At 39.2% G+C, this 11,234-nt stretch overlaps 1 protein-coding gene across 1 annotated transcript; it reads right to left on the bottom strand.

Moving 5' to 3' along the window:
- Positions 1–1,490: 1,490 nt before the first annotated feature.
- LOC120720745 lies at positions 1,491–8,976 on the bottom strand (the record flags this gene model as incomplete). Its single annotated transcript, XM_040010515.1, has 7 exons — positions 8,665–8,976; positions 6,169–7,371; positions 5,892–5,963; positions 5,454–5,525; positions 5,003–5,083; positions 2,162–3,843; positions 1,491–2,052 (listed from the first exon to the last, which is right to left on the bottom strand). Coding segments are annotated over exons 2-7 (2,601 nt in total), but the record flags the coding sequence as incomplete, so codon positions are not given.
- Between the last annotated feature and the right edge of the window lie 2,258 nt (positions 8,977–11,234).

Consider the following 11,234-nt stretch of genomic DNA (forward strand, 5'->3'; position numbering starts at 1 on the left):
GGCCTGAAACACTCGATAAAAGTAATCTTCTACTTCACCGATGGGCTGTGCTGGGGACAGGATCAGTGTGTCATTAGTGCATCAACTCTTTTTTCAAACAATCGCATCACAGTGACAGGGTTGCTTCGGAGAAGTTCACACTTTGTGTTCCAGTCAAGTTGTGAAAAAATCCACCTGTTCACCTTGTTGAGTTTTTATGACCTCAACAACCTCAGGCCAGCGCATTTCAGCAGCTGACAAATGTCAGGAGAAAAAAGTCAGGCTTTCCTAACTGTCTGACCATAGCAGGTAGGTCTTTCAGTTGCCTTCTCCCAATAGGCTGGAGTACCTCCTCAGAGGTTTCATGAAGCGTGTTGCGTCTTTGTTATTTATCAGTTTCTTCCACTTCGTCTTTATTTATGAAAGCATTCTGTTAGAATTTTACGCCCATCCTTGGTGATTGCCTTCCTTTGCGCAATTGGATGGACATGCTGTTTGTAGCCATGTGTGTTTCTGTTACAAACTGTGCAAAGAATAGGTAGCTTTGGTCAGTTGCAAACCGTGTGTCTGCAGAGAACAGCCGTGTATTAAAATACATGCTGTGGGGAAGTTTAACTTGTCTGGCTTCATCTAATGTGTTCTGTCCAGTTGGGAACTGCACAGGAAAGGCCATGGCTTCAAGTTTAGGACAGAGAAAGAAGCCAACAGGTCTATTTCCGTGCGCGGGTTGCAATGCTAAATATTCCTTCACCATATGATAAAATGTCCTGTGCTATATCTCTGGTGGTTGCATACAGTGGTCTAGAACAAGACCAGGTCGAAGTTCTTCCTTTTCTTTTCTCCATATCTTGTAAGGGCTCTTCATTTGAACGTTCAGGCTCCATTAGTTTTGTTTACATCATAGACATTGCTCAAGCAGTCCAGCTGTTGTGTCGTCAGTGGTTCTATCTTTCTGGTACAATTTGCTGGTCGAAGTTTCTAGGCAGTGCATCTTGAATATCGCATCAGCAGTGTCATGTTCCGTCTCGATTATCTGATTACTTGTGGGATCAGCAAAAAGTAGCTTCATCATCAATAGATACATCTTTGTATTCTGAATGCATCTCTTTTAGCTTTGATAATCCCGCTAACTGACGTTCTTCATGTTTACAGTGTAGAAGTGTTGGTAACCTTTGAATCTGATGTGTCTCTTCAGTTGTACCTGCAGGAGCTGGGCTTCACTGTTAGGTCTGGGAAGACAGTTTACTGTGGTTTTCCACATCCGATGGTACACAAACAACAGCCCCATGTACGGCTCTTTGCTTGTCCTTTTGGTAATGCAATTATTTTTGCAAACGGGAGAATTTTAGCAGTCAGTTGTCGTTCTAGTACATTTAATCGACTCAGTTCAATTGGAATGGTTGCTAGTGCTAAATTGTTTGCTACTTGCGACAGATGGCATCTTGCCTCTTTGTAGGTGGTTGTCACAGTTGTAGCAATCCACTCTTCGATTCTTTGTTTTGGGAAAGTACAATTAGCTGAGCATTCCCTGTCACAAACATGGACAAATTTCCTGTCAAGCAAGTGGCAACAATGTTACTATTAGTAACATACTTTGATCTTTTGCAGTGTTTAACTTGATTAGGAAACAGAGTTCTGTGGCACACTGTACAGACATGGGTGGGTCCTAACTGAATGGCTTCACGGAAAGCTAATGTGGCTGCTTGCATCACACTGTTCACTACAAGCTGGGGCTGTGCTTCAGACTGTGGACCCTGCTGGAACTGTGTTACTAGTCGTCTGTATTTCTTCTTTATTCTCTGTGCACACAACTTTTTGTAAATGGCAAAAGATGCAGTGGTAGCCATTTTGTGTCTCTGGTACTGGGCACAGCGCTGTATATGGTGCAGTCTGAATTGTGAGTCATTGTGATACCTGGCATAAAGTGATTTTTTCTGTTTGTGCCTGTAGTTTGGATCAGATGCATATTTTGTTCTTATGTATGCACTCTTCCTTTCTCTGACATGATCCTCTCTGTATTTCTGGCCCATGTATTTTTTCATTCTGCTTCGAAAGTCAGTATCCGTGTTGTACCTTTGGACCAGATATTGCTTCTGTCTGGTTCGAAAGTCAGTATCCGTGTTGTAACCTTTGGACCAGATATTGCTTCTGTCTGGTTCGAAAGTCAGTATCCATGTTGTACCTTTGGACCAGATATTGCTTCTGTCTGGTTTGAAAGTCAGTATCCGTGTTGTACCTTTGGACCAGATATTGCTTCTGTCTGGTTTGAAAGTCAGTATCCGTGTTGTACCTTTGGACCAGATATTGCTTCTGTCTGGTTTGAAAGTCAGTATCCGTGTTGTACCTTTGGACCAGATATTGCTTCTGTCTGGTTTGAAAGTCAGTATCCGTGTTGTACCTTTGGACCAGATATTGCTTCTGTCTGGTTTGAAAGTCAGTATCCGTGTTGTACCTTTGGACCAGATATTGCTTCTGTCTGGTTTTAAAGTCAGTATCCGTGTTGTACCTTTGGACCAGATATTGCTTCTGTCTGGTTTTAAAGCTGGTATCCGTGTTGTACTTGTGAACCACATATTTTTTCTGTCTGATTTGAAAGTCGGGATCCGTAGTATATCTTCTGATAATGTAGTCTCTCATTTTTTGTTGAAAATGACGATCACTTTGGTATCTCTTCACCTTGCAGGCTTTTACTTTTTCTTGAATATGAGGATTTGCGTAATATTTTTTGGCTGATAACAGTCTTTGTTTACGGTAATGACAGTTTTCAGCATATTGAGTTTTCATAGCCTGTAATCTTTTCATTCGAAATTCACGACAGGAGGCATATCGTTCTCTGTTGTGTCTTTTTTTGTTTGTCTTCTTTGCCACTTCTTCAGTTGAAGATTTGTCTTTAGCTTTTACATACTCCCTCTGACTTGTTTGAGCTTGATGAATAGCTTTCCGACGTCGTCGTTTATTTAATTTGCTCACATTTCTTGCTGTTCGGGGGGTTTTAGCCATTTTGTCATCTGGTGAGTTTAAAGTATTGTCTAACATCGTCATGTGAGTTTTGGCTGATTCTGGTTCAGGCATTTGCGCAGTGGGATTCGTGATTTGTGGTTCATCATTTTGTGTTGATGATGTAGCTGGTGTTGCCTGAGTTGACTGTCCAGGGGGTTCCGTGTGAGTGCTGACTGTTTTGAAAGAAACAGGCACAAACTCATATCGTGCATGCTTGCCTTGATTTTGAAAAAGGTTATGCACGTGGGTGATCAGGTCATTCACATGAGTGAAAGTGAGCATGACTGCTGTTCCATTTGGCTGACGTAAACCCGCTGCACTTCTTGAATGTGAATCAAATAATCCATACCTCCCAGATTTGTCACGGAAAACCGCAATGCACTCAGGTGAGACCATGAGCAAAGCAAAGTTCACATCTGTTGACAGACATACAAGGCGACTAGCAAGAGGCAACCACCACTCTGTTCTTTGAGGACTGTTCTCTGCTGCTGCCACATATCCATAACTTACGTCATCCATTTTCACACTGTAGACATTTATGTCAGTATGAAGTTCTTTGGGCAGGTCCTCCATGGTCAGATGATCGTGTGTATAACGCTTCTCCTGCAGAAGATTTGTTTTAATCCAACAGTAGAGTGCATCTCCCTGTTCAAGGACCTTATCAAGTATGGCTGTGTTGAACTGGTATTCCTCATTAAGGTAGGCCAGGAATGTGAGGGCATTACATGTGCACTGATGATTTCGAGAGAATTCTGGGTACCTTTCATCACTCTGACAATGAGTTGCACTGACACTCCAAAAGGGCTGAACTGTGTTGCTCTGTAGCTCCTCCGTCAGTAGGTCTTCATTTGTGTCATGGAAAGGCTGATCAAGAAATGCAAAGGTGACACATATTATTGTTAAACATTTTATGATATGTGTTTCAAGGTTGAGCAACAATAAAATACATTTAAGTGTTGCTGCAATAATGTAGAAAAATGTTGTGTTTTTATTTTTTTAAGTGTCAACGACTGAACGTAGTGTAAAGCGCTTTGGGAGCCTTGGAGACTAAGTAAAGTGCTATACAAATACAGGCCATTTACCATTTTTAATTATGTTAAAATAATTAAGCAATGTTCAGGCAAATTAATCCAAATTATATCACTCATCAATCATAGTATAGCATAATCTGAAGATAAACAGCATCAGATATGCCAGAAAGAGAAAGGCAGAAAGACAGTGACAGGAACAGTGAGAGTGAGTGAGAGAGAGCAGAGGTGGGAAGTAAAAATGACAAATATTTTAGATATCTGTAATTTGCTTGAGTGCTGTTTTTTTTTTAATGACCTTTAACAAAGGTCATATCTGTACCTTCTGCTCCTCATATTTTCAAAGCAGTTAATTACTTTCAGTATAACACATTATTTTAGGTTGCTGCGGGCCTTCAAACATCAACTAAATTGCAGCCTAAATACAAATATATGAAAGGAAATCCTGTTTATGTATTATTCGTAAGAGGATCTCAGATGCTCTTAAATTAGATGTAATTCGTTCACTAATTTCAGATTAAACCAGATGGTTCTGTACATGTGCCATAAAAATACGTTTCATAGTTGTGTTACATTTTGTAAAGAAATTACACAAAATTCAGTTACAGGTTAAATGTGATTGAAACAGAATACACTGACATCCATCTTGATAAAAGATGAGTGTCACAAAGCCATGTTTGTATTTATTTGCACTGCTTTTCACTGTGGATGTCAATTTATGTGAAGCTTAAAGTATTAAATGGTATAAACGTTTTTTTCTGAACAATATATACATATATAGAAATAGCTAAATAGACAGAAATAGTTGTTGAGATGTCTGCATTTTAGGAATCTGAAGAAAGAAATTTACAAATGTACATGTTTAGTCTAACATTTTAATATATTTAGTACGAGTTAGCAAGCATACTTAAGGTGAAAGACTAAATATCAACCCCGGTGATTATACAGCAAAGATCACATGTATACTAATTTGTTATAGACATTTGTGGACATACCTTTGTAAGTGGAGAATTTGATGCCGTGTGGAAATCATCAGTTGCCCAGACTCGTTTTGCTGGTGGACGAGTGTCTGAAATCTGATAATGGGTTACATACAGTTAATCAAAATTATAAAAACCTACTAACAGAGTTGAAACGGAGTGTAACACTGGATACTTTAAAGAAAACATGAAACAGTAGTGATTACTAAACTTACAATAAAAAATAAAAAAGCAATAAAAAAAATCCCAGCTGTTTGCATAACTACTAAGAGATTTGAAAGTGAGTGTAACTTTAGAAACTTTAACGAAAATATGGAACAGTAGTGGTTACGTAACTAACAAAGGGGATACAACAAAATTCTTGCTTGCATAATGCTAACATGTAACCATATGTCTTTAACATTTAATGGTAATGTAACTGTCCACTATAAATCCTTAATGGGGGAAGACATTTTTTTAAATTTACCTTGCTGCCTGGAGGACATAAGGAGGTGGGTCTATTCTCCGTTACCAAGGACAACCTGGCTGGTGCTGTCTGCTAACCCAGGAAAAACAGTATATAATGTTAAGACATTAAGTGACCTGACACATTAATTTCACTCTAAAATGCAATGCATGGCATGAACTGGTATGCCAGTTGGGTAACAGATCGTTTTTCTAGTGGACGTGTATCTGAAATCTGATGAGAGGTTATGTACAGTTAGTCAAAATTATAAAACCTACTAACAGATTTGAAACAGAATGGAATATTTGATACTGAACAGTAGTGGTTACTAAACTTACAAAGCAATAAAAAAAAAAATCCCTGCTGTTTGCATAATGCTGAGATGTAACCATGAATATGTCTATAACATGTAATTGTCTATTGTAAATTCTTAATAGAGGAATATTTTTTGATATTTACCTTGATACCTGGGGAACATAAGGAGGTGGGTCTATCCTGTGTTTCCAAGGATAACCTTGCTGGTGCTATCTGCTAACCCGGGAAAAAGGGTATAGAAGACATTAAGTGACCTGACACATTCATTTCATTTAAATGCTCTGCATACCATGCACTGTTATGCCAATTGTGTGACATTATAACAAACAATCCTAAACTGTATGGGTAGGTGTTCTTAACTGTCTCAAACGTGTTTCGAAAACTGTTCAACTGTCTGTGATCACTACCATATCTTCATTACCTGGTCAGATGGAAAACTACTGACTGCCTCATCTTGGTTGTGGCCAGTGAGCATTGGGACAGCAGGATCGACCAGGTCAAGTGGTTTCCAGCGCTTCTTTTGTGCCTGGGATCTTTTATTTTTTCTCGGCATCTGGTAGAATGTCAGCAGAAAATTAACAGAATATTAATTGTTGGCATTTCAAGCATGTGATCAGACCCAGCTTTCATTTTAAGTCAAGCATAATAACCAGGTAGCTGCATTGGTAACCAAAAGACTTTACAATGCAGTAAATCGACAAACAGTAAATGAATCAAAAATTCTGATGTATACCAGCAATTTTTTTATTTTAACCCTCTGATACACAAGATGACTACAAGAACCAAAAAAAAAAAAAAAAAATCTCTCTTTTCTTTAAATAGACATATTGATAGTGTCACTACCCAGTCTTAAGGCTTTGTTAAGTAAAGTTCCATAACAGTTTGTATATTGTAATTGGGAAAGTGATTACCTTGAAAGTTGGGAGGCAGATTTGTTGACCACGACAATTACTCCATTTTGGTGTACAGTAATTGGGAAAGTAATTACCTTGCAAAGCTGGGAGGCAGTGTTGTTGCTGGGGCGCTGGTAGAATGCCAGCAGCAAGCAAACCCAGATGTTCACAGCTCCTACTTAACACCTTAAACTTTCCAAACAAATCTTACAAGAACATTTGGCAAAGTGATTGGCTTGCAAACCTAGGAGACAGTCTTGTTGCCCACAACAGTTTTGTTATAGAGTAATTGGAATATTGGGTACCTTGCAAGGCTGACAGGCAGTCTCGTTGCTGGGAGGCGGTCTTGTTGCTGGGGCTCTGGCAAAATGCCAGCAGCAAGCAGACCCAGATGGTCACAGCTCCTACTTAACACCTTAAACTTTGCAAACAAATCTCACAAGAACAATTAGCAAACTGATTGGCTTGTAAAGCTGAAATGTAGCCTTGTACTGTATGGTTGAAATGTCCCACTGAGAGACAAAGAGGAACTTTACTCCCTTCCAAACAGTAAAGTTCCTCTTTGTCTCTTTGTTTTAATTACAAACAACGGCTCTGGAATAAAATGGCATCCAGCGCTAAACACACCAATTTTCTAGATATCAGCTGAACACACACATAGAAAATATAAGGGGGGCACTTACCTTGGCTGAAGCAAGAGTTGAGGTGTTAAAGGCTGCTGTAGTTAACGCCTTATAAAAACAGAAAAAGAGGTGTGAAACGCGGCTACAACGAAGCTATTGTTTTGGACGCGGCGACAGTCGCCACTTATAAGTTTTAATTACAAACGATACCTCTGGAATAAAGTGACATCCAAGTGCTAACCACACAATCATTTTGTAGATATCAGCGTCCAGACACAGAAAATCACTTTCAAAGTCATTTTCAAGCCGGAGAGGCTTACCTATGCTCAATATCCGCTAGCTAGCCACCACCGAGACAAAGGGCGTGAAATGCGATCGCCAAGATACACATACAAAAAAAAAAAAATCACTTCGCTTCTTAAAAGTTTTAATTACAAACGATACCTCTGGAATAAAGTGACATCCAAGTGCTAACCACACCATCATTTTGTAGATATCAGCGTCCAGACACAGAAAATCACTTTCAAAGTCATTTTCAAGCCGGAGAGGCTTACCTATGCTCAATATCCGCTAGCTAGCCACCACCGAGACAAAGGGCGTGAAATGCGATCGCCAAGATACACATACAAAAAAAAAAAAAAAAAATCACTTCGCTTCTTAAAAGTTTTAATTACAAACGATACCTCTGGAATAAAGTGACATCCAAGTGCTAACCACACCATCATTTTGTAGATATCAGCGTCCAGACACAGAAAATCACTTTCAAAGTCATTTTCAAGCCGGAGAGGCTTACCTATGCTCAATATCCGCTAGCTAGCCACCACCGAGACAAAGGGCGTGAAATGCGATCGCCAAGATACACATACAAAAAAAAAAAAAAAATCACTTCGCTTCTTAAAAGTTTTAATTACAAACGATACCTCTGGAATAAAGTGACATCCAAGTGCTAACCACACCATCATTTTGTAGATATCAGCGTCCAGACACAGAAAATCACTTTCAAAGTCATTTTCAAGCCGGAGAGGCTTACCTATGCTCAATATCCGCTAGCTAGCCACCACCGAGACAAAGGGCGTGAAATGCGATCGCCAAGATACACATACAAAAAAAAAAAAAAATCACTTCGCTTCTTAAAAGTTTTAATTACAAACGATACCTCTGGAATAAAGTGACATCCAAGTGCTAACCACACCATCATTTTGTAGATATCAGCGTCCAGACACAGAAAATCACTTTCAAAGTCATTTTCAAGCCGGAGAGGCTTACCTATGCTCAATATCCGCTAGCTAGCTTTAGCAGCGTGCCGAACATGACCACGACAGACAAAGAAATCGCCCAGACAGGCATAAAAAAATCACTTTCAAAGCTAAATTTCAAACAGAGGGAGAGATATGGACTTACCTTGTCAAAGCTTACGCTGTCTTACCGAACACTTCAGAAAATCACGTTCAAAGATCAATTTCAAACCGGAGGCGAAGAGACGCGTGGAAGTCACTTCTAAGGTCAAATTCAAACCCGGAGGAGGGGCGGAGAGACGCGCGCCGTTGATAGTGTCGTCATTGCGTTAATCCAAATAAGGGTAGACAGGCCGTACTACTCCCGACATACCACTAGAGTGAGCCAACACACCACAAATGAAGTTTCAACAGGATAAGTTTCATTTTTACTTCCCATTCATTTCAATGGGAAAAAACTAGCATTAAAATATTCATATTTAAAAAACTATAGAAGTAATAAACACCAAAAGTCATAGCACACCATTCCTGATCCAGCCGCACAAAATGATATAACATATATGAAGCTTGTGTCAAAACTGTGGGATGAGTTACGTGCGAAAATTTCAGGCTGAAAAAGGAAAATAATAATAATAATAATAATAATAATAATAATAAGAATAATAAATCCGAGCAATAGTAATAAGTGTGCCTTTTGGCATAGGCACACTTAATAATAATAAATCTGAGCAATAGTAATAAGTGTGCCTTTTGGCATAGGCACACTTAACAAAAAGAACATGCATATTCTCTGTCATATGGACCTGCATGAATAAACTTTCTGAATCCTTTATCATCTGCAACTGAAAATAGTTGTGGATGATTACTATACCTTTCTAATGTGACGTTGTTGTCCCTGGCTCTCTTTCTCTCCCTCCCGCTCTGTTCCTGTGCTACTAAACACGTAAAAACTCCAAAACACATAAAAACTCAGGCTACATCCACGTAAACGGTGTTTTCGGTCACTGAAAATGGAGATTTCTAAAAACGCCTGTCAGGGTGGATATTTTCGAAGACTCCGTTTTTGCATTTACGCATGGATGAGGAAAACGGAGAAAATGCAGCGTCAAAGATCTGCGCCTTTTTTGACGTCACACTGTGCGCCACGTTTTGTTTCGGTGAAATGAATTTCTACAATACTGTTACTGTTAATTGTACTCTCTGCAGTGTTTAAATGCTTACATATACACACACAGTTACTGTCCCTCCACACATACGACTCGGTTCTGCTTCTACGCCCCATCTTTGTTTACTATTTCCCACCGAGGCTTCTAGACTTCTGATTGGCCAACATTTCTACACGTTTAGGAATATATCGGCACCTGTTGCTTTGTCATGCTCCTAGCAGCGTTTTCCTTCATTTCTGCATTTACACGTGGATGGGATTATTTTTTAAAACGAAAACAGAAAATCTCTGTTTTCAAAAATACCCGTGTACGTGTGGACGTACCATGACATGACAGTTAAAGAGAGATCTACAGCTGATGTTTTGCAGTGTATATCTCCCACACGTGTGTTCATTAAAATCATCGTTTGACTCCACCCGGCCGGATCAGTGTTGTTATTTGGATTACCTCCTGTATCCCTCCTTAATATTTGAACCCTAACAGGAGTGAACGTAGCCTCAGAAGCACGTAAAAACTCCAAAACATGTACAAAAGACAACAGAAGTGCTCCAGAATGCTAGGCGCAGTGTTGAGCTTTTGTTACCTAGAGGCTACACAAGCCAGCAAGTACCAACGACCGGTGTGTGGTAGTAAGAGGTAAATGAACTTTTTTTTTTTTTAATTATTTGAATATATATGAGTGCTTGTGTATAAATACACAAACAATACACATATGCTTTCAATTGTGTAATTTAAGTGATCTAGGTAGCTCTGTTTTGGAAGTTCAGTTAATGCTAGAAATGTGTTTTAGAGTTTGTACGTGCTTTTTGGAGTTTGTACGTGTTTTGTCTCTAGGGGCCACTGTATATATTTATATATAAACATATGTAAATAAAACCACTTTTTTTTTACATTAGTAATTCCTTTTGTGCATAATTTTATATTATTGTATTAAAAAACTTAATTAAAGCAACAAAACAACCTGAAGAGCCGGTTTGGAGTCGAAAGAGCCGGTTCTCTAAAAAGAGCCAGACATCCCATCACTAATCTGTACACTCCTTGTCGTGCATTAAGATCATCAGGTCAATTACTCCTGGCCCAACCTAAGTTTAGACTGAAGACCAGAGGCGATCGTTAGTGATGTGCGGATCGATCCTGAAATATCGATTCCTCCGATACCAATCATTTATGTTCTAGAATCGATTCTCACATTAAAATATCGATATTTTAGTAATTTAGAGTAAATTTGTAGTTTATCATTAACAGGAACACAGTGGAAAGAAACTATAACATTCGGATTGTCTACATTCAAAGGAACTACTTCCTCTTCCGCCTTTCATAGTCATGTGTGAAATACGGCTGTATAATAACTCGCAGCCCCTTGGCGTGCGCACTCACAACAATGGCTGAGCATTATCGGAGTCATGTGCGGACTTACCTTCACAAACAGCTGAGACGTGGTTTGCGATACATGTGGCAAAAAAGTGCTCCAAGAGTGAGGTGTTGTGGCCATACTAGGGAGACATTCAAAAGGGCTGTTGGGGGGGTGATAAATACATTTTACAGGGTTTATTTATCGGATAAAATACAT

This window comes from Simochromis diagramma, unplaced genomic scaffold, assembly GCF_900408965.1.
Source record: "Simochromis diagramma unplaced genomic scaffold, fSimDia1.1 OVJJ01000418.1, whole genome shotgun sequence".
In the NCBI taxonomy this organism is placed as follows: domain Eukaryota; kingdom Metazoa; phylum Chordata; class Actinopteri; order Cichliformes; family Cichlidae; genus Simochromis; species Simochromis diagramma.